The following is a 23502-nucleotide window of genomic DNA, read 5'->3' on the forward strand; positions in this document are numbered from 1 at the left end:
GGGAGGGAGAGTTTGCAAGGGAGTGCATTGGATGTGAATGAGGTTGCGTTGCCTGTGAAAGGAGGGAGGGATTTGTTGAGGATTTTTAAGGAGTTGAAGCAGTCGGTTACGAATGATTGGGGTGCGGTTAAGCCACCGGTTGTGGAGGAAGATAAGGAATTTTTCAAGAGGAAGGGTAAGTTGCAGGATTTCGAGAATCAGATTGGTATTGCTTCTCAGCAGGTCTATTGAACTCTTTTGATGTAAATTATAAATTTTGAGTGCTATGTTTGTCGGTTTATATAATTAGTAATGTTTCTCGATTCAAATATGTATTGATATTTGTCTGATAATGCTGATCTAGCGAGACCATTTTGAGTTGCGACATCTCAGACTTGATTAAGCTTAAATGTATGTTAATCAATTTCCTAGCTCCATACAATAAAGGAAATATCGATATTTGCCTCGGTGTTATATGTAAATTTGTAATATTTATTACTGTCATGTAGTTGATTTAGGTACTAATAATATGTATAATGAAATGGGACGTATGCTATTGACATGAAATTAAAGCTCAGCAAGAAATTGGGGAGACGATGGGGCAATTGGGGTTGGCTTTTGTCAAGCTAACGAAGTTTGAGGCGGATGAGGCAATGTTCAACTCTCAAAGGGTGAGATCTGCAGACATGAAAAATGTGGCTACTGAAGGGTTTTTAGCACATAAACGCAGCGAAAATGTAAATTTACTCTTAAAAAGAACCGAAACCCTCCGCAGGATCCATGCGAAAAAATAATATTTAATTCGTAGTTCAGTATGTTTACCTTAAGAAGCTTTACGTTAATGGAAAGATGGAGGTCTTTAATAGCGATCCAAGAACGATGAACGGAGATCCTTAGCAGATGCTCCTCAAGTGTGAAGCACTCCACCGGTATCCACCAAAAAACGATGTAATGAAGGAGGAGGAGATGGAGAGAATTAGGGTTTTGTCAATCTTTTTGGTTAAGGCAAAAATAGGGTTTATAATAGTATATTTATAGGCAAAATTTTCAGCTGAAATTTTTTCCATAAAATATTATTATTATTAACCCTTTATTATTCTCACTAATAATTAAAACACCTTTTAATTATTAATCCTTTTTCTAAATTCTTTAGAAATAATTCTCTCACTTGATTTAATTTCCAAAAATTAAATTCTTAATTAATAATATTAAGAATCTTTTCTTAATTAATTTATAATCAATTAAATCTTATTTAATCAATTATTAAATTTGCCAATTAATTATTTATTTCATAAATAAATAATTATCAGCCATTATTAATTAATTCCTCCACCATTAAATCATTATCTTTTATGGTGTGACCCTATAGGTTCAATATTAAGCGGTAGTAGAAATAAATAATAATAAAATTATTTTATCATTATTAATATAGATTCTCTAATTCATTAAATATGATTAATAAATTAATCATATTTATTCTACATCGTGATGGATACTTCTCAGCATATCGCGACTATCCGGATAATACGAATTCACTGCTTAGAATACCAAGAACCTATTCAGTGAGTAGTTACCGTACAATTAATTCCTTCTACCCTGCAATATCATGATTAAATACAAGGTATAAAACTTGTGTCAAGCCTATCTTATTTAATCACTTGCTTTCCCATTCACTATGCTTAGTTCTATTTAATGTAAATTAGAAACTCCTTTCTAATTTCATTGACTCTGGCCAGAGATTCCTGGATTAACATAAGTGGATCAGCATTGAACATTCTCTTCCTACACTGGAAGGGGTAGATCCTTTATTGATCATACCCTATCTTCGTGTACAAATTCCTATACCCAGTAGAGCCCTTATAATTGTCCCTTGAGACTAAGAACTAAACCAAAGCATAGTTCAGTGTACACAAGATGACTATGATGACCTCAAGTCTAAGGATACTTGTACAACTATCACTATGTGAACAACTGCTGACACGTGAGTGAACTCCATTAGTTGTTCAGCTGTGTGAGTCATGTTCAGTGAACTTATTCTATAATAAGCACCTACATACTAGCTATAGTGTCACCTATAAATGTCTATGAGAACAGACATCCTTCATAATGAAGCAAGCATAGTATGTACCGCATCTTTGCGGATTATTAATTACCAGTTATAATTCTACGACCAGGAACTATTTAAGTTTAGAGTTATCATCTTTTAGGTCTCATTATTATGATCTCATCACAATCCATAAAAAGCTTTACTCTAAACTGTGGTATATCTTATTTAAACATTTAAATAGATAGAGCTCGCAATAAAAACAAAACAAGCCTTTTATTAATATCAATGAAATCAAAACATATTACATAAAAGTTATTCCTAAATCCTCATACAAGATTGGACTTAGGACATATCTCTTTCAGCTACTGCTGCTGTCAAAGCTAACAGACTCTATCGGGAGTTGAATACACAAACTGTCAAGCATCTGGTAAGTTACTGGATTGTTGTACTTTCCCAGACTTGAATTGCTAACTTTAATCATGATCCTTTATCTTTTCAAGTATCTTGTTCCACTCGAAGTGCTAGATATTTACAGATGCTCTATTCTTATAATGCAGGATAAGCTTCATGACTATCTTGGGGTGATGTTGGGAATTAACAATGCATTTTCTGACCGCGCGAATGCTTTGTTGACGGTGCAAACTCTTTTATCCGAACTGCCCTCCTTGAATGTAAGGATTGAAAATCTTGAAGCTGCTTCATCAAAGAATTTTTGTGGTGACAGGTCTAGAATTCGCAAAATAGATGAGTTGAAAGAAACTGTAAGAGTAACAGAGGAAGCTAAAACCTGTGCAGTCAGAGAATACTTCAGAAATTTTAGTGACACCAGTTATTCATAAATTCTTTAACTAGTTTTTGAGCTGAGATAATATATTCTTTAAGTAGTTTTTTCTTCATCCAATAACAATCATTATGAAAAACTGAATACAATAGGAGGGTCTTGCACTAAGAAAAATAGTTAATTGTGTGTGTCCTTAAGTGGATATTAGAACTATTTCTTCAATTGCTTTATAAAGTAAATGTGCATAAGCTTTGCCCTTGCTTGAGTTATGCTGACAAATTAAATATAGAATAATTATTCATTCTGTTGAATTGGATCTTGATATTCTTACAAATGAGGACTTAATTTTTTACCAAATAAAATATAGTTAGCAGTACATAGTCACTCAGACTTATTGCTTAGTATGTAGCATAATAAGCAACGAAGAGTTAAGCACCTCAGATTTTTAGAAGCAAGCAAGAAAACATAATAGGATGAAGTATTTAGCAAAAATATACAAAGTAATTAACACAGAAGGAGCATAAATGTGCAACACTGAGTATATAATAGAAGCGAAGTCGGTCATGAGCAATGGGGTCACCAAAATCAATCCCAGTAATCATTATTTAGAAACACTGAATATAAGTTCTAGGGTCTTTTATTTGATTGTGGCTACCAGACTGTGGTGGTATGTTATGGATGTTACTGCTAGCGACATGGGAACGTAGAGTATATCCGTGCTGTCCCTTAACCACTTTTCATGGTTCTATTCAATTAGATAACAAGGCAACCTGGGTTACATGAAGCTTCTTATCTATACTATGACATTATTGTTAATTCTTATTCTAACCTGTATATTTGTGTTGTATTTGCAGTGCTTACCTATTACCATCGACGTCGGCACAAATAACCAAAAGTTGCTGGATGATGAGTTCATTATTGGGCTCAAACAAAAGAGGGCAACTGGGCAGGTACTTTTTATCTTCCTTTCTGTAATTCATAGATATAATTACTTGCGGTCTACAACTAAAAACTAATTTTGTATGCATTCACCTGCATCAAGGAATTTGCCGAGCTTCTGGCAGAGTTTATGTCTACTGTTAAGCAGAACTATGGAGAGAAAATCATCATACAGGCTTGTTTGCAGTTTCAAACATTTAAGTAGATAATGGATTTTTATATGTTATAAATTCTAATCATTTGACATTGATTCTCAGTTTGAAGATCAATCTTATGGTTGATTAATAGTGATTTATAAGTTTTCAGGGTCAACCTGACAGTTATCACGAGTTGATCGGGAATCCGCACCATACTGAACGCCTAGCACTAGATGAAGTGGCCATGCTTGTGGTAGGTTGAGTGTTTTTGTAAAGTATATGCACTAAAATGTGTAAACTTTATGTCCTCTTATTACTTCTATAAAGGCTTACCTAATGTTGTTTTATAATTTCAAAGACAAGTTTGAAAGCCCTGTCTGGAGCAATTTCTTACATAGATTCTGATCACCACAAAATGCTTCTTTCTTCTGTAAGTAATAGTGCATTAATATTTTTGCTCATTTCTTTTTCCATTATTTTTTTCGGATTTTAGTTTTTTGGTTGTTAAAGAAAGTTTGTTACCTTCAGATAAGTGGCATGAGCTTGTGGAACTATGGTCCAGATGTGATGGATGTATTGGTTGAGTTGGTTGTTGCTTTGATATGTAATGCTACTCACTATACAATAATGATTATCATTGCTTGTTCTTATCAAGGATTAGTTTTGCTTTTACTACATTGTAGGCTGCAATAAGCGGAAAATACCTCCATCTATGCTTGGATATGCTTGTAAGAAATTTTGTGCCGCCTTTATCTTTCCTTAGGCTATTACAGTAGCCACGTGGTCTTGCAAAAAAAGAGCAAATTCTTTGTCGTGTGCATGCTGCTTTAAAGGAAATTGCTGATTTAGTTCCCCTCGCACCACTGAGATTGGAAAAAGTAATCAAGGAGAGGATGCCCTACAGATCCTCAAAGCAACCTTGGATTGTAAGTTTACTTCATCTGCTTCTCGTCTTTTTGGGGACATGCTTCTCTGTAACCTTGGCTGGAAGTACATTTTTTATGCATGTCTATGTAGACTATATAACACATTATCGATTTGTTAAATATAAATTTAGAATGAATTTTTTTTGGTCTAGTTGCAAGTTGTTTCAAGTAATTTCGTTAAAGGAAATGTCGGGGCCTATATTGACTCCAAAAAAAATTACCTTTTGAGTCCAGTTGCTTTTATGGTTGTATTTAGCTCTTTGTTTTAGTCTCTCTTGGCAGATAAATCATAAATCTTTTACGCTTTGTACACTATCTGTTTTGCGTCTTTTTGGGGCAAATGCTCAATCTGTTCCTAGGCAGAAGTACATTTTTTGATGCATGTATTTACAGCCCATAGCTCGTAATAAATTCTAAAAATGAAATTATTGACTTTATTGGTTGGGTTTAATTGCGTTGTGTTAAATAAGTAGTAAATTAATAATGGAAAGTTTAAGGCCCAAATCAATACCATAATATTGAGTGATTGACCTGTTAAGTCCAACTGCTTTCATTACTTAAGTTTAAGGCCCAAATCTTGTTATTCTTATTCTATTCATTTTTATTTTCTAGGCTAAAAGCTCCATTTAGCTTCCTTGCATCAACATCGCCTTAGGGTCTATTTTTAAAAGGTTTTTATTCGAAGATGTACCACGGTTTCCAGTGATCAAGAGGAAAACGGTACTACAGTCATTCAAGGCACTCAAGGCGCAACTTCTTAGTGACTTAGTTCTTTGGTATCTTTGTTCATTTTGGTATCTTTGTTCATTTGAAGAAAGATTTGATGTACTTTTGGTGTTTTAAATTTAGAATTGGGCGTATGTATTTTAGTATTTTTTGTATATTTAAAACTTGTTGAATTCCTGATATGGTTGTTTTTGTTGGATGCCACTTATGGCAGGTATCATGTAAAAACAGACAAATTATAGCCAAATTTTTATGTTTTCTAGTGTTGCATATTCCATAGTATGATGTTGCATATTGCTTTTCACTGTATTACATTTGATTATAATACTGTTGCAATTTAAAAATGGTGTTGCATAATGTGGTATATACTGTTGCAATTGAATGAAAATAGTGTTGCATATGCATCAAAATGGTGTTGCATAAATAATATGGGCCCCCACATATGATGTGGAAAAAGGGCCCCACTGCTGACGTGACATTGCGGGCCCCCACATGCTGACGTGGCAGGATGAGACCCAGCTGACGTGGCGTGCTGACGTGGCATGCTGATGTGACTCTGGGGACCCCCTGTTGCTGACATGGCATCTGATGTGTCAGTTGCCACGTAGGACCAAGTGTACTATCCTGTCAGGTCTAATGCAACACTTTCTGTTGTTGCCAATAGGTGATTTACTGTTGCAAAATCCACCTGATGCATTACTTTCAAGTTTTGCACAAAATATTGCATTAGGTGTCTACGACCACTTCCACATTGGCAACCCCCCTCTGATGTTGCCTATTACCTTATGCAACACCATTTGGGACTTATGCAACTGTATAGTAGGGGTTGCCTATGTGCACTTATGGCGTAGTGATTACTCTAATGACTAAAATTTAGGTATGTACATATAAGTTATAGAATAATGTGAAAATCTTTTATGTACGGTAGAAATACGAGTAATAACCTTTTAACATAATGAGTATAACTTTTGTTTTAATGTACTTGAATTGGCCAATACTTTCATTCTTGAATGCTATAAAATGCTAATGAATTTGTTTTCCTACCTGCTAATGGAGAGTTTGAACTTGTGTACATTATATGTGACTTTCTCTTATTTACAAAGCCTTTTTTGCTAATCCGGTTTGCTTTATGAGATTAAATTGTAACAAAAGTGTAGGGTTAAATTCACACTGTAATCATAGGTTTTTACAAGTTAGCAACCATTTCCCTATGACCAAATCTTTAAAAAATCAAAAATTTACATAATTAATTATCTTTTACTTTGACATTAATTTGTTGCTTTGCAAAAGCTCCCACTATGAAACAAGGTTCGATTTTCAATTTGGATAACAGTGAGAATAAATGAGTTGTGTTACCCACTTCTCTTCTAGCGGATCTGCATAACATCCCAAATTATGTACATGTTGCAACAAAGAAGGCAATGTCTTATGTTACCTAACCCCTTACAAATACGCCTATATTCTAATTATTTATGATTTATTGCAGGACTTTCATTTTGGGTTAGAGAAATTTAAACACGTTTGCTATCCATTCGAGCATCTCAAGGATAATGAGACACCAGAATTTTGGAAAATAACGAGATCCCAAGTTGGTAGAGTTCTTTTCTAAAAAAAATGATGAAGTCAGAAAGTATGAGCTTTTAGGTCTGAAATGCTGCTTTCGCGTAGGTACTCATAATAATCCATCTAATAATCCATCTAGCCCTTAAGTGCATTGGTTTTTGAGTTGCTCATTGATATGGTTGTGTACATTGACGATGATAATTTTGACAAAGAAATGCTGTGTATATTTTTATGATGTTTATAAGTTTCTTTCAAGATTTAATGTGATAGTATATATAAAATTGTAGCCTGGGCATTAAAGAGGAGATGTAAGTCCCCATCTATAACTACATTTTAATTTCACAAGTTATTGACGTACATGGTTGTTCCAATATATTCTAGATAATTGAATTACATGGATGACTTACATGGATGACTTACATGGATGACTTACATGAATGACTGACTAATTTTTAAATTAATTGTTTTATGCTAAAAAAAACTGGGAAGTAATATTAGTCATCTCAATTTCAATATAAGATTTTTATATATTAAATAATTTTTTTTAGCAAAACACATGCTCAGATCCAGTCATTTTTTATTATTTTAATATTAAAGTATGATCAATTTTTTCTTTGTCTACAATCATGTTGGTATCTGCTATTTGCAAAACAAAATTAATTCTAAAAATGTGCACATATGGATTATATATGAGTTCTAGCTTCTCTTATTACACATGGATGATGCAAAATGTTTATTGTAATTTAAGTACTAAATTTATTCAACATTTATTTAGATAGGTTAAATTATACGTGCTTGATAAATTATATTTAGAGCAATGAAAGAGTAAACATATATATGAAAATGATGTATGCATAATCTTATTATAAGTAGTATTTTTTTTGAAAGGATAAAGAAATGTTAGTTGGAAAAAAGATGTCACATTGGAACATCTGACAAAAAAAAGTATAAAATTAAAATATAAAGTACCATTGTACCACTTCTAATGTGTATAACTCCTTAAAATTTTAGGTACACTCATCAACTCTCCAATTATATGTTATATTTTTATAACATTATTTTTAGCGACTCTTTTAGTTTTAGGAATCTTAATTTTCAACAAAATTGCTGTAAATAATATTTTTTATTTTTATTTTTATTTTTAAATAGTTTCTGTGAACTGGGCGGGTATATTTACCTAGTTACATTATGAACAATTTGTACATCCTCGTCTTTTTTCTATATTCTTCCCTCTTACAATTACAGGTTACAACCTTTCTTTTGTATTGAAGTTTGTTAACAAATATATTGTTTGTATTCCCTTCAACCAAATAGAACAATAGTGTATGAACTGTGTGGTGTCTAGCAGTTATACAATAGCAAGCTATATTCTAAGACAGTTGAGAGCTTCTCATTTTCATTCATGACAGAAATAGTGGCATTTTGCTTTTGCCTACAATGTCAAAGGGAAGATAGCTTTAACCTGTCCCGGCCAAAATAAACGAAATGTAGTGTTATATATTTAAACACACAGACACACACAGACATGGAGAGGAAGGGAGGGAGGGAGAATAGTTTGTACTTTGTGATAACTCCGATGCCTAAACTACGTTATTTTTAAACTGATGGCTAGACAGTTGTCTGCCAGCTCTGTAAAAACTTCTTGCCCTATGTACTGTATGTTAACATAATGTAAAATATATTATACATATGTCATACATTAAATAACTTTATGCAGCAATTTTTAGCATTATAACAGTTTAATATGCAATTTTTTTGGTTGTTATATATGCCATTTTAACTTCAATTTTCAATGTTTTCAGTCTAGTACCAAGCACACAGATAGTTTCTTCGAGCATATAGACAATTGTACGGGTATGTATGATCAGAGTTAAAATTTTATGCAGAGCGTGCTGCATAATAAACAATCAACAGCTCAATGTCTTTCTTTTTAGCTTCCAGTTGTAGAAACTTGAAGTTCATATCAACAAATTGCACAATTTAAACTAGAGATTTTTCTTCCCATCTACTCGTTAGCCGCCAATTTTGTTTTTATAAGGTTGATGATGCGCACACAGCAATATGTGAATGAAGATTCTAGTGTATTTGCGCAAACTGGAAAAATAGAAGACAGAGATAGGTAGGAAAAGATGCACAGGTCTTGATGTCTCAAATGTAACTGCTATTTTACATGCTTGAGACCGAAAGTTTGATGCAAATAAACGAATTTTTGTTTCTTGACATCTCAAGTCCTCAATAGATGGTTTTAGTTTAGAAAATCTCAACATATTGTTTATAAATCATAAAGAAATTTATTAATGGTAATAATATTTTATGTACTATATCTAATCTTTTTAATCTTTGAACATAACAATATTTTTTCAAGATCTCAATCATCAGAGTTCACAGAGAGCGTTGATCAATAGTGACATTCAATGAGTTCATGCGTGTAATTCAAGAAGATGAGTAAAGAAAATAAAAAAATGCGTAAAAGGAGAAAACTATACACCAAAATATCATCAGCTAACCACATGAATCTGGATAGGCCATTTTATGATTGTTTATCATGTATTATTTTGCAACTTGGAGATATAATTGTTCTACAAAAAATATTGTTAACATCATAGCTAAAATTAAAAGGTTTCTGAGATCTATAAGAGAATTCTTAATTTTCCTTGTATAACGAAAGGAAAGAGCTAGCAAATATCAGCTAGCGATCAAGATGTGAGGAACCTGCAACATCACCAACGGCTTCTGCATTTGGCCCGCATCCCATCGATAGCTTTTGAAACAAATCTTGTAAATTTTTTAAGGTTATAGGGCGTGCCTGCATAATATGTATAGAAAATTAGATATTAGATAAGAACATTTAAGATACATTAGTGTGTGTACTTGTGACTCTGTCCTCGCGACAAAAACTCATGTAAAAAATTATGTAATATTCAAAACGAGGAGTCGTGTATCTAAAAGTATTGATGTCGGTTTTGTTGTGCAACTAGAGATGCCCATAGAAGTTGCTGAGGCATACAAAATTGCAAATACTGTGTGCCTCCAGTATTTATGCGTAATATAGATACTTTTTTTTATAAACTTGGATTTTGGTAGTGAAATTTGCTGTTTTGTGCCACAATAGAGTCCACATTTTTACATGTATATAAGAGATCATCTGGATGGACTTACACGAAGGGCTTCAATATATGGGGCAGTCGTCAGTATTGGCGGAATGAAGCTTCTCAAGAGGAGACAACCCCTGCTGCATTCGAATCACATCAAATTATGTTTGTTAAGTACAACAACCAGACCGCCCCAAGGGACATAAAACCACTCTCAAGCTATCCGGTGCTTGGTCAGAGACATTTTTTACACAAGTTCTAAATCAATAATACAATAACTATAGGAACGATATAAGAATAGAAACACACAACAGCTTGGAAGATATGCTTACAAAGGTTGCTGGCTAACCTTGGATCATCGGACAGTATGACATAACATTGAATAATATTCTTCAAAACTGTAGTAGACGGTTCATCCTGCATCTTTTCAATTACGTCATTAAAAACCTTCATGATTGCACACAACCGGTTTGCAGGCTCACAGCAATACTGTAGTCCCTGCTCTTGCATCATTATTCTTGACATTATCCAAGATGCAGTCTGTATAGCCATATACAAGTGTTCAGAGTGAGTTTAAAGAGCCAATTAACTATGGGTGTCGATCTATTTATATTTTGATGGTGTACCGGAATTGTTTCAGAATTATTTGCTCAGGTTCTTACTAGGACGATCAAGTCTATGCCATGCAATATAAACCTTATGATTTATATATGGCTGGGTAAGAATGTTCATCTAACACCAAAATATTAGATGTTCATCAAGTCAACTTGATATGTATTAATACGAAACATGGAGTATTAACTAAAAATCCCTTTTTCAATAAATACCTAGCAGAAACACTAGAAAGGGATATTAATTTGAAATTTTTAGTAACCAGATTTTATACTCTGTACTGTCTTACATTACATGTAAGGTGATATATTGCAGTAAAGAATACTTGGAAGCGAAAGAATGTTGAGTTCAAATTTTTATGGACACTTACTGATTGTGAAAGTTCGTTTCCATATTCTATGGATTTTAGACACAAAGGGAAGAGTCCTGATTCAAGCAAACAGTGAACAGCAACCTTTGTCGAAGGGTCGCCTACCTGCATAGTAGAGAAGATTCGGATGATATTTGGAGTAGAACCTTATAGGCATATCAAATCATATTAAAGCAAATTGATATGCAATCTGGTAAGAAATAATGGACATTTTCTTCAACTATTGTTCTGATTAAGCTAATTCATCTCAACATTGCATTCAATTCAGAGCTGAAACTTGAAAGGGCGGGTAGCAACTAGCAATGAGAAAATACTTCCATGCAAGGTTACTGGTGCTTAGCTGTTTTAATAATTCAAATGGCTAAAAGTATAAAAAATTGAAGGTATCATGTATTGATTTAGAGTGGAATTCTACCTCCTTCAGAAGACCACCAATGACCCCCAAGCTCATTAGCCTTAGGTACTGGAATGGCTTGCTCGTTTCTTCAGTCTCCAAGAAAGGGTACAAGTAACAATGTATCTGAACTGCAAGGACAGAAGTAAGTTAATACAAGTCTGTCTACGATTAACCTTATCTAGCTCCTTAATTATCCTATTAAAATCAGTTAATAACAATATTTGAATAAGTTATGCAAAATCCTCATCCCAGAATTTATGTAACAAACTTGTAACTTCAACTGAATCCTTGATTTCACCTCAGTGTCCTGTTTCTTTGGTGTTCACATAAACAAATCATACCAGCTTGAAATAAAAAGTGAATGCATTTATATATCAAAACACGTCAAGTTCGACAATATCTTGTGTGGTCTTTAAGTAGCAATATCAGACATAAAGAAATCAGCAAAAGTTATAGAATGAAATTAGCTTATATCATTTGGTGAGAAGAAGCTATAACTGTGGATACATCCAACTATGTTGAAGAAGACTAATGTAAATACTGAATACATTAGCAGAAACAAGTCACATAGCTTTCAGAAAGTTCAGAAAAATACCATTAAGGAATTGCATCTTGGTTTGAGGGTGAGTGGCCAAGCACTGCATTCAATAGAAAATACACTTTGATATTAGAGTTGCATACATAATTTTTAAGTACATAGAGGACCAGCTATGGCTCCTGCATAAGTAAAAATAAATTTGATGTATATAGATAATAAATTTGATAAGTAAAAATAAATTTGATAAGAAAAAAGTTTGAAAATTAGGAAATCGAACATATAAAGCAAATACATTACAAAGTTAATACCACTAGAAAAGGAAATTAAAGGAGCGGAAATGACCTCAAACAAAACAAGTACATCACAAACTTTACTTGAATCTTTCATAGTAAGTTTCTCAGGTGTTAATGACTTGTATATAGATAATACTTCCTGCAATAAAGAAGATAATTCCATTAATCACCATCTGTAAAACACAACATTCTTATTTGAATAGATAGAATAGCCAATACAAACCACAAGGCTGAGCTTGTCAAACAAAGTAGTAAATCATTTAAATGATTCCAATGACCATCATGTGCCGATTTCATAAATTTTATCAAGTTCTGATTCAGATGTGATGCAACTTGATCTTAAGGGTAGGACTTCTCTAAGACGTGTGACATAAAAGTTGCAGAACTTCCTTACAATGCCTATTTTCCAGATTTTTGGGTTTCAAAATTTCAAATTTCCAAAATATTTGAGATCTCCGCAAATCTTCTCATTAGTTCAATGAAAGATTTCTTCGGCAACTGACAAGCAAAGATACGGGTGCAGAAGTGCTCGGGTGCGTGGACAAAAATCTAATAAATAAATATAATAATATGGGAATTCGGGTGCGGGGGACACGACATATAGAAATATAGATTTTCTCTAGATTTGATGTTACATATATTCAATCTGGTTAAAAAAACCACAAACTATAAGCAAATTTAATCAAATGCATAACTTATTGATCTAAAACACAAAATACAGGTAAAATATTTTGATTTATGCAAAAATGAACACTAGCATAATACGTTTGTATTTACTAACAAAAACTGATACTTAATTTTACGAAAATAGGCGGTTAACAGAAATTTTGATTACAAATTGTGGGGAAAGAATCAAAATTAGGATTCAGGATGAATCCCCTATCCGATGAGGGGACGTGCATGTCATAGTATCGGACACAAGGATCAAGGGATTCACAAACAAGTATAATCATTTCAAAAGACAAGAAAGAATAAGGATCATTAATCACGAAATATTGATTAAATACTATATAACTGGGGGGACACTGGACTTGAGAAGATCAAATATAACAATGTAACCTAGATACTGCCATTTTGGTTTAGTAGTCCACTTCAGTATTAAGATGTGAGGAAGAAACTCAAATCAAAACAGGGAACTTTTATTGTTAATGTTAACCAAAATTAGAAGTTAATAAAAGAATTCACGACATGATATAAATTTAAGCAAGCTATTAAAACAAATACATTTAGTTTGATCAATGCAAAGCATTTGGTAGACCCAAGTCATTGTGCATACCGATAGGAGTAAGAAAACCGTACTGATTGACCGCCAAATGTGGAGGGCCAAATCTTGAATTCTTCCCTGTTTCTGTATTGATAAATCACATGTTAAAAATGAAATATACTATATCACCCAATAGACATTAGAACATAGAGTGTAAATAATTTGACTCTGCACGCTGGACTGCACTTTAAACTTCTAACAAGCAAACTTAAATAATACTATACAGTCATTTAGGCGAGTCAAGATCATCATTTCTCTGCACATACTTATTGTTCTAAATAAAATATAAAACTATAAAATATCGAAAGAATCCACGTAAAAGTGACATTTGGTGCATACAAAGATATATATTTGCACATTCCGATTGAAGAGATACTTTCATAAATCAGACTGATTACAAATAAATATCGATCTATGTTTGTGTATGAACCACATAAAGAATGAAATCAAACGAATGAGTATATCTGGTTTACATAATCCCTGGTCGATTAAACCACACTTTATGAAAATGAAATGACCAGCATAGACATCATAAAATCATGACAAGGCCACAATTTAACTTGTATTTCAACATATGAATGCATAATTTAAACTCTTTAAAAACTCAGATCTATTGTCAATTACTTCTAATCAAGACACACAAATATAAAAGATAAATCTAATCATAATTAATCATCCAATCATGTATTAAAAACATCATTTATGAATTTACAATTACAGATCAATTTATTTCCACCTAACAACATACAAAAACAAACAAAAATGTACATAAAACAAACAAAAATCTTCATAAATGAAGAAAAATAATGGACCTTAATCTGAGTAAGAGATGAAATGGCCTTTTCGCGATGCTCAGGTTCTCGAAGCAACACAACCAAGTCCTCTACACTAGCAGAAGGCCAATCAATAGCTTTGCTAGCACCATCACAGGGACCATTGTTGTTAGCAGGTGCACCACCATTCGACATTACACTGTTGTCACCTTGTATCGGATCAGGATAAAGAGAGTCAGGGAGATTCAACATTGTTTCAGACAAAAACCCTAGATATGAACTGAACAAGATGGCTGCTGCTGTTATGTTGTGTAGGAAAAGAACACTGAACTAAAGATGCGGCAATATATTGGAGGCTGTAGGAATGAATATTTTTTCGGTATTTATAAGATTTTTCATTTTGCTGGAGTCACTGCTGTGTACCTAGGATTGGGTGCTGGACGTATCCTTTTTGCGGTTATTTGGAAAAACAATTTCTAGGGGACGTTAGAGGTTCATGGTTTTGGGCCTAAACCCACACTTTACATACCTCATCCTTACCTTTTACCTGTAAATTTGTGATTTAATATTTGTAAGATTTTTCATGTTTTGCATCAAATAATTTGGGATAATTTGGGAAAAGAAAATTGTTATGGTATATAAATAAGGTTGCACAAAAATTTTAAAATCTAGGAGCAATCGTATACATGTATAAATTTATACCAATTATTGTTTGTACCATCACGGTAATTAATAAATAATAATTGGAAAATATGATTTTTTGAATAACTTATATTAGTTAAATCGTACTTGATGGTAATAATGTAATTTCAACATACATATATTTCAAGATACGTAATGATATTTGATCGTATTCGTGACTTAAATAAACTACAGTATTTTGCATTTAATTTAACGTTAAAATCAAATTTATTCCAACCAACTTGTAACAATCAATTAATAACTTTAGAAACGGCTATAAAGTTTATACATGGTATAAATATTTAAAAAATGAAGTTTTTTTAAAATTTGAAACCTAAATGATATGTTGTTTTAAAAATTTGCAGATTTTAATGAGAATTTCTAATTCAAGATCTCCAAGTAATACTAATATATGGAAAAAATTTGAATATTGTAGTAATTATTATTTATTCAAACAAAGTAATTAATAAATTATAATGTTCTTAATCACCTATGGAAGTAAAGTCGTTAATGATAATATTTACGTTAATTTTTCAAAATACATAAAAGTGAGATTTCAATGACATTTTGATTGTATTTCATGACATAAATGGAATCTATTATTTTGCCTTAAAATTTATGTAAAAGATAAATTTATTTTCAGCTATCAATAGTTACAATAATTTTGGAAACAACTGTAAAAAATTTAGGTTCAACGGATATAAATTTTGAACTATACTAACATGTTTAATAAATTCGCAGATTCGAACCAGAGTTTCCAATCAAAATTTGATGAATCCAACACATTATGTGAGGATTCTATTCAAATATTTCAAAAATCAATTAGTGTAGTACTTTGTATAGGATTAATGGTGGATTGATGGGTCTAATCGAGAATTTTAGAATATTACTTTTTATCATTAATTTATAATTTTTTTAACCTTCGTACTCAAACCACATGTAAATAATTGGGTAGGACGGGGGTACTCGTCAATGTTATTTTTCAATTTTTTTTTGCTTTTGAAATGCACTTTTTTTAATTTGTTTGCTAATATAGATCTACTGATAGATGGTTAAACCCAGACTAGAAAACCCATGTGGTCACAAGGCCTAAAATTAACGAGAACTCAACAGCCCAGTCTCACGAAAATTTTAACCGCTACCAATTCATTTTAAAATCATGGATTATAATATTTTAAAGCAAGCTGTTAAAGTCAAATATATTGATATAAATGGTTCGACATATTTAATTTGGATTTCAATTTTAAAAATCTTTGACTTGTGTGTTATTCAATAATAAGTTCTTTTTATTTTAGTAATTGGCAGTTCGTAATCCACTTTTATTTTTATTTTTGCGATTTCAATCTACATTATTTTCTCTGCCAACTTGCACCCCATAAAATTGATTTCTCTTCTATTTGCACCCCGTTAATGACTTTCCATCCAAGATAACCGTTAACTTTAACGGAAGTAGGGACATTTCAGTAAATTACTAACGAAAATAGAAGAAAATAAAGTAAATGAAAAAGTCTCTTGGTGTTGGAATTTGTAGTGGCTTGAAGAGCTGTCTGAGTTTGTTGAATGATGTGAAAGAGAGTTGATTTGAAATGGTGCTCATCACAATCTTTGCTAAACATCCAAGATGGAGTGTTTGTACTTGAGCTATGGCTTGCTTCTCCCCCTGTGTGCATGAAATCTTCATCATCATCATCTTCATCCCCAAACTCCTCCGAACCACCAGCTGGATAGTCAAATTCATCACCAGCTGTGAAGGACATGGTAGTGATTGCATCATTGGCCCTTTGCATAGAAGCAGTTGTGTGCACGAAGTTGAGAATTCTCTCAGAAGCCACATTGTCCTGTTCAGCTAGAACTTGATAAGCTGGAACATGGTGAGTAAATGCCTCAGCTTTAAAAGAAACAGAGTCTAAGACAGCTTGATAATTTTGCTGAAATAGCTATTTCTTTTCAGCCTCATTGACATCCCTTAACTCACTAACAATGGGATCTTCCCATTCTTCTGTACCTGCTTTTCTATCATAATCTCTCTTTTTTTACATCAAGGGCTCCCCTTGGCTTCCCACCCTCACACCTTCACCTTCACCTACTAAGGTGGGACTCCACTCACTCACTTTTGCCAACTAGAAGAAATACCTTGCATATTTTCACTCTTTTCCTCTCCTTTTGCCTGAGAGCAATTCAGCCTCTCACTATGTTCACTCCCTTTCCTCAATTCTAAGAGTGATTGTACAACTACTAAATCATCTGCACTTGTGACAACAGTTGAGATTTCAATTTGTGCAGTGATTGTCAACGGATGAGAAACATCCGTCGAAGTAGTAGTTGAAAGTGTCAATGGATAATTGCTGTTAAGCACATCCGTCGAGATACAATCACTGGTCAACGGATGAACAATATTCATCGAAATAGTGGAAATGACAGAGTTTGGAGTAGAAACTACTGTAGAATCTGTGGTGATTGGTGAGATTTTGCATAGTATTCTTAGTAGAATCAGAAAGAAATGGCAACAAATCATCTAACAAATCTTTGACTTGTGTGTTATTCAATAATAAGTTCTTTTTATTTTAGTAATTGGCAGTTCATAATCCACTTTTATTTTTATTTTTGCGATTTCAGTCTACATTATTTTCTCTGTCAACTTGCACCCCATAAAATTAATTTCTCTTCTATTTGCACCCCGTTAATGACTTTTCATCCAAGATAACCGTTAACTTTAACGGAAGTAGGGACATTTCAGTAAATTACTAACAAAAATAGAAGAAAATAAAGTAAATGAAAAAGTCTCTTGGTGTTGGAATTTGTAGTGGCTTGAAGAGCTGTCTGAGTTGGTTGAATGATGTGAAAGAGAGTTGATTTGAAATGGTGCTCATCACAGTCTTTGCTAAACATCCAAGATGGAGTGTTTGTACTTGAGCTATGGCCTGCTTCTCCCCCTGTGTGCATGAAATCTTCTTCATCATCATCTTCATCCCCAAACTCCTCAGAACCACCAGCTAGATAGTCAAATTCATCACCAGCTGTGAAGGGCATGGTAGTGATTGCATCCTTGGCCCTTTGCATAGAAGCAGTTGTGTGCACCAAGTTGAGAATTCTCTCAGAAGCCACATTGTCCTGTTCAGCTAGAACTTGATAAGCTGGAATATGGTGAGTAAATGCCTCAGCTTTAAAAGAAACAGAGTCTAAGACAGCTTGATAATCTTGCTGAAATAGCTATTTCTTTTCAGCCTCATTGACATCCCTTAATTGTGTTCTAGAATAATGTTGATAATTTTATTATTTGGCCATATTAGTTATTGAAGTTTCAGTAACTATTTTTTCTTCAGGAATTCAATTTTACCTGGTTTATTAACAGGTATTTAAAGTGCTTGCATAACGGGGAAGGATCTGTCATCGATATTCCACTTCAGTGCGTTTTTTACTTTTTGAAAACCCGTTATAAACATTAATGAACGAGAGACTTAAAGTTGTAGTTCATGTGCAATTTTTGATATTATTCCACCAATTACCGTATCATAATCTTTAATTTTTTTGGATTGTTATCTCTTGTGTAAGGTGTGCTCTCATGGATCTACAACATTAATGAACGATGAGCTTTTTTGAGTTTCAAGTGGAGGTGAACATATCTCTCATGCCATCCATCTCAAGGATTAATGATTTTCTCCCTTTATTTCTTCCTATTACTTTTATATTTGTCGTATTTTTTCTCCTTTCATCTTCTCTTTTCATGGAATTTAGATTTTAGCCCTTACAATATGTTCTCCTGAAGGCATGTACATAATTTTAACTAAGATGAGCTTTTCTGAGTCTTTTGCACGCTAGGAACCAGGTGATTGATTTATATCTTGGATCAGAGTTACAAAATATGTAAAGTACAAAGTGATTATTAAAGTAGGGTCTATTTATCAAGCTTCAGGTTGGATAGCGATCGCATTCTTAGCTAATCCTCCCATAGGTAAAAAAGTTTTAGGCATCATCATCTTATCGGTCATGAACATTCACTACGCCATAAGTGCACATAGGCAACGATTTTTATCCAGCGTTGCACAAAAAGCGTTGCATTATCTACAAAATTTTCAGTTTATTGCAACATAGTGGTGAAAGCGTTTCATTACATTGAAGCTACCATTGCTAATAACTGTTAGTGTTGTGCAGCATGCAACAGTAGAGGTCATAGCGTTGCATTAGATATTTTTTTTATTTAATAAATGCTGACGTGGAAAATAAATCTGAGGTGGCGTGCTGGGGACCCACGGGTGCTAACGTGGCATGTTAACGTGTCATGCCACGTCAGCATTTTGGGCCCCACATATGGGGCCCATTGGTGACGTGGAATGCTGACATGGGATTAGTGGGACCCACATGGGGGCTCAAAATGCTGACGTGGCATGCTGACGTGGCACACAGTGGGGCCCACTTGCTGATGTGGCACTTCAGGCGTTGTATTTGCTTTATGGTGTTGCAGTAGGTTATTTAGTGTTGCATTAGTTATTGTACTATTCTTAAAATTTATTTGTTATATTTATGTTATAATTTTTTTTAAAATATTTTTAATTGATCCAACCGTACAAATTTTGTTTCCTACTAGTTTTAGAGATGTGTAATTTTTTTTTAAAAAAAATAAATTTTATATCACATGCTTTTTTAATAGTCAAACCCCGGTGCACACGGGTTCACATTACGTAGTCTTGTTTCGGGTGGTGATTCTATTTTTTTTAAATTTTTGTTCAACGATCCAACCGTACGGATGATGATACCTACTAATTTTAAAAATGTCTAAATATTTTTTAAAAAAATTAAATTTTATATCGTATGTTTTTATAATAGTCAAATTACGGTCAACACGGGTTCCTATAACCAAGACTTGTCCCGAGTGGTGATTCTATTTTCTTGAAATTCTTGTTCAATGATCCAACCGTATAGATGATGTTACCTTCTAATTTTAGAGATGTTTAAATTTTTTTTTTAAAATTTAGATTTTATATCACGTGCTTTTTTAATAGTCAAATTACGGTCAACACGGGTTGTTGTTACCTAGTATTGTCCCGAGTGATTATTCTATTTCTTTAAAATACTTGTTCAACGATCCAACCGTATAGATGATGATACCTACTTATTTTAAAAATGTGTAATTTTTTTTTTAAAATTTAGATTTTATAGCGTGTGTTTTTATAATAGTCAAATTACGGTCAACACGAGTTCCTATAACCAAGTCTTGTCCCGAGTGGTGATTCTATTTTTTTAAAATTCTTGTTCAACGATCCAACCATACGGATGATATTACCTACTAATTTTTAAGTTGTGTAATTTTTTTTTAAAAAATTAGATTTTGTATTATGTGTTTTTATAATAGTCAAATTACGGTCAACACGGGTTCCATGTAGATTCTTGTCCCGAATGATTTCTATTTTTTTTTAAATTCTTGTTCGACAATTCAATTATACAAATAATTGTTCCGATTAATTTTATCATTGTCGTGTTATTTTGACATATATTTTACATTAGTTATACAATTTTCTTATAATATTTAAAATTGTAAATATTTAATAAAAAACTAAAAAAATAATTAAATGATGTTGAGACACAGATCTGCACACTTTCTCAGGCCAAAAAATTGGGTGGTTATTTCCCCCTTAACAAAAATTCACTCTTTCTCTCTAAATCTGAGCTGATACTCGAAAATTAAAATAATATTAAAATAATTTACAGAAAAGCAACAAGATATTTATCAAAATAATTAAGAAATTATGATTGTAAAGACTTAATTAAGTCAAGGCCCAGCCCGTTAACAGACAAGCCCTAAAAATTTATCATTTTTATATAAAACCCTAACAAACATAAATCATTAGCAGTGGCCGCCTCGTCTTTCAACCCCTCTCTTCACTCAGATCTTCAGACCCCTTCTCACCTCCACCATCCTCTCCTCCGCTCACCTTCTTATTATATTCTCCTACACATCTCGATCCGAGATGTGTAGAAACAATCGAGAAATCAACAACCTAATCCGTACAACACGTTTCTCGAACCGCCTTCGTATGCTGAAGCAATATTTCGATCATTCTATGGAGAAGATAGCAACGGAGGAAGTGGAGTCAACGGTCATGATTTGTTCGCAACTTCGACTTCACATTCCGGAGCGAAGTATGTGCGAATCACGGTTTCGGATCCTCAGAAGGAGCAAGACGTGTCGAATGGGAAGTCGCCGTTGGTGAGGACCATGGATGTGGCGTCGAGAATGTTGGATGGGGCGGTGAAGTTGCCTTGGCAGTTGTTTGGGAGGGAGAGTTTGCAAGGGAGTGTATTGGATGTGAATGAGGTTGCGTTGCCTGCGAAAGGAGGGAGGGATTTGTTGAGGATTTTTAAGGAGTTGAAGCAGTCGGTTACGAATGATTGGGGTGCGGTTAAGCCACCGGTTGTGGAGGAAGATAAGGAATTTTTCAAGAGGAAGGGTAAGTTGCAGGATTTCGAGAATCAGATTGGTATTGCTTCTCAGCAGGTCTATTGAACTCTTTTGATGTAAATTATAAATTTTGAGTGCTATGTTTGTCGGTTTATATAATTAGTAATGTTTCTCGATTCAAATATGTATTGATATTTGTCTGATAATGCTGATCTAGCGAGACCATTTTGAGTTGCGACATCTCAGACTTGATTAAGCTTAAATGTATGTTAATCAATTTCCTAGCTCCATACAATAAAGGAAATATCGATATTTGCCTCGGTGTTATATGTAAATTTGTAATATTTATTACTGTCATGTAGTTGATTTAGGTACTAATAATATGTATAATGAAATGGGACGTATGCTATTGACATGAAATTAAAGCTCAGCAAGAAATTGGGGAGACGATGGGGCAACTGGGGTTGGCTTTTGTCAAGCTAATGAAGTTTGAGGCGGATGAGGCAATGTTCAACTCTCAAAGGGTGAGATCTGCAGACATGAAAAATGTGGCTACTGAAGGGTTTTTAGCACATAAACGCAGCGAAAACGTAAATTTACTCTTAAAAAGAACCGAAACCCTCCGCAGGATCCATGCGAAAAAATAATATTTAATTCGTAGTTCAGTATGTTTACCTTAAGAAGCTTTACGTTAATGGAAAGATGGAGGTCTTTAATAGCGATCCAAGAACGATGAACGGAGATCCTTAGCAGATGCTCCTCAAGTGTGAAGCACTCCGCCGGTATCCACCAAGAAAACGATGTAATGAAGGAGGAGGAGATGGAGAGAATTAGGGTTTTGTCAATCTTTTTGGTTAAGGCAAAAATAGGGTTTATAATAGTATATTTATAGGCAAAATTTTCAGCTGAAATTTTTTCCATAAAATATTATTATTATTAACCCTTTATTATTCTCACTAATAATTAAAACACCTTTTAATTATTAATCCTTTTTCTAAATTCTTTAGAAATAATTCTCTCACTTGATTTAATTTCCAAATATTAAATTCTTAATTAATAATATTAAGAATCTTTTCTTAATTAATTTATAATCAATTAAATCTCATTTAATCAATTATTAAATTTGCCAACTAATTATTTATTTCATAAATAAATAATTATCAGCCATTATTAATTAATTCCTCCACCATTAAATCATTATCTTTTATGGTGTGACCCTATAGGTTCAATATTAAGCGGTAGTAGAAATAAATAATAATAAAATTATTTTATCATTATTTATATAGATTCTCTAATTCATTAAATATGATTAATAAATTAATCATATTTATTCTACATCGTGAGGGATACTTCTCAGCATATCGCGACTATCCGGATAATACGAATTCACTGCTTAGAATACCAAGAACCTTTTCAGTGAGTAGTTACCGTACAATTAATTCCTTCTACCCTGCAATATCACGATTAAATACAAGGCATAAAACTTGTGTCAAGCCTATCTTATTTAATCACTTGCTTTCCCATTCACTATGCTTAGTTCTATTTAATGTAAATTAGAAACTCCTTTCTAATTTCATTCACTCTGGCCAGAGATTCCTGGATTAACATAAGTGGATCAGCATTGAACATTCTCTTCCTACACTAGAAGGGGTAGATCCTTTATTGATCATACCCTATCTTCGTGTACAAATTCCTATACCCAGTAGATCCCTTATAATTGTCCCTTGAGACTAAGAACTAAACCAAAGCATAGTTCAGTGTACACAAGATGACTATGATGACCTCAAGTCTAAGGATACTTGTACAACTATCACTATGTGAACAACTGCTGACACGTGAGTGAACTCCATTAGTTGTTCAGCTGTGTGAGTCATGTTCAGTGAACTTTTTCTATAATAAGCACCTACTTACTAGCTATAGTGTCACCAACAAATGTCTATGAGAACAGACATCCTTCATAATGAAGCAAGCATAGTATGTACCGCAT

At 33.2% G+C, this 23502-nt stretch overlaps 1 protein-coding gene across 1 annotated transcript; it reads right to left on the bottom strand.

Moving 5' to 3' along the window:
- Window positions 1–9787: 9787 nt before the first annotated feature.
- On the bottom strand, window positions 9788–14689 carry LOC141720304 (uncharacterized). Its single transcript, XM_074522647.1, has 7 exons — window positions 14477–14689; window positions 13677–13748; window positions 12450–12539; window positions 11173–11277; window positions 10540–10730; window positions 10258–10330; window positions 9788–9904 (listed from the first exon to the last, which is right to left on the bottom strand). The coding sequence occupies exons 1-7, from the start codon at window positions 14687–14689 to the stop codon at window positions 9788–9790; spliced, it is 861 nt and encodes a 286-aa protein (XP_074378748.1).
- Window positions 14690–23502: the final 8813 nt, after the last annotated feature.

The sequence above is a fragment of the Apium graveolens genome, chromosome 4 (genome assembly GCF_009905375.1).
Source record: "Apium graveolens cultivar Ventura chromosome 4, ASM990537v1, whole genome shotgun sequence".
Taxonomy (NCBI): Eukaryota; Viridiplantae; Streptophyta; class Magnoliopsida; order Apiales; family Apiaceae; genus Apium; species Apium graveolens.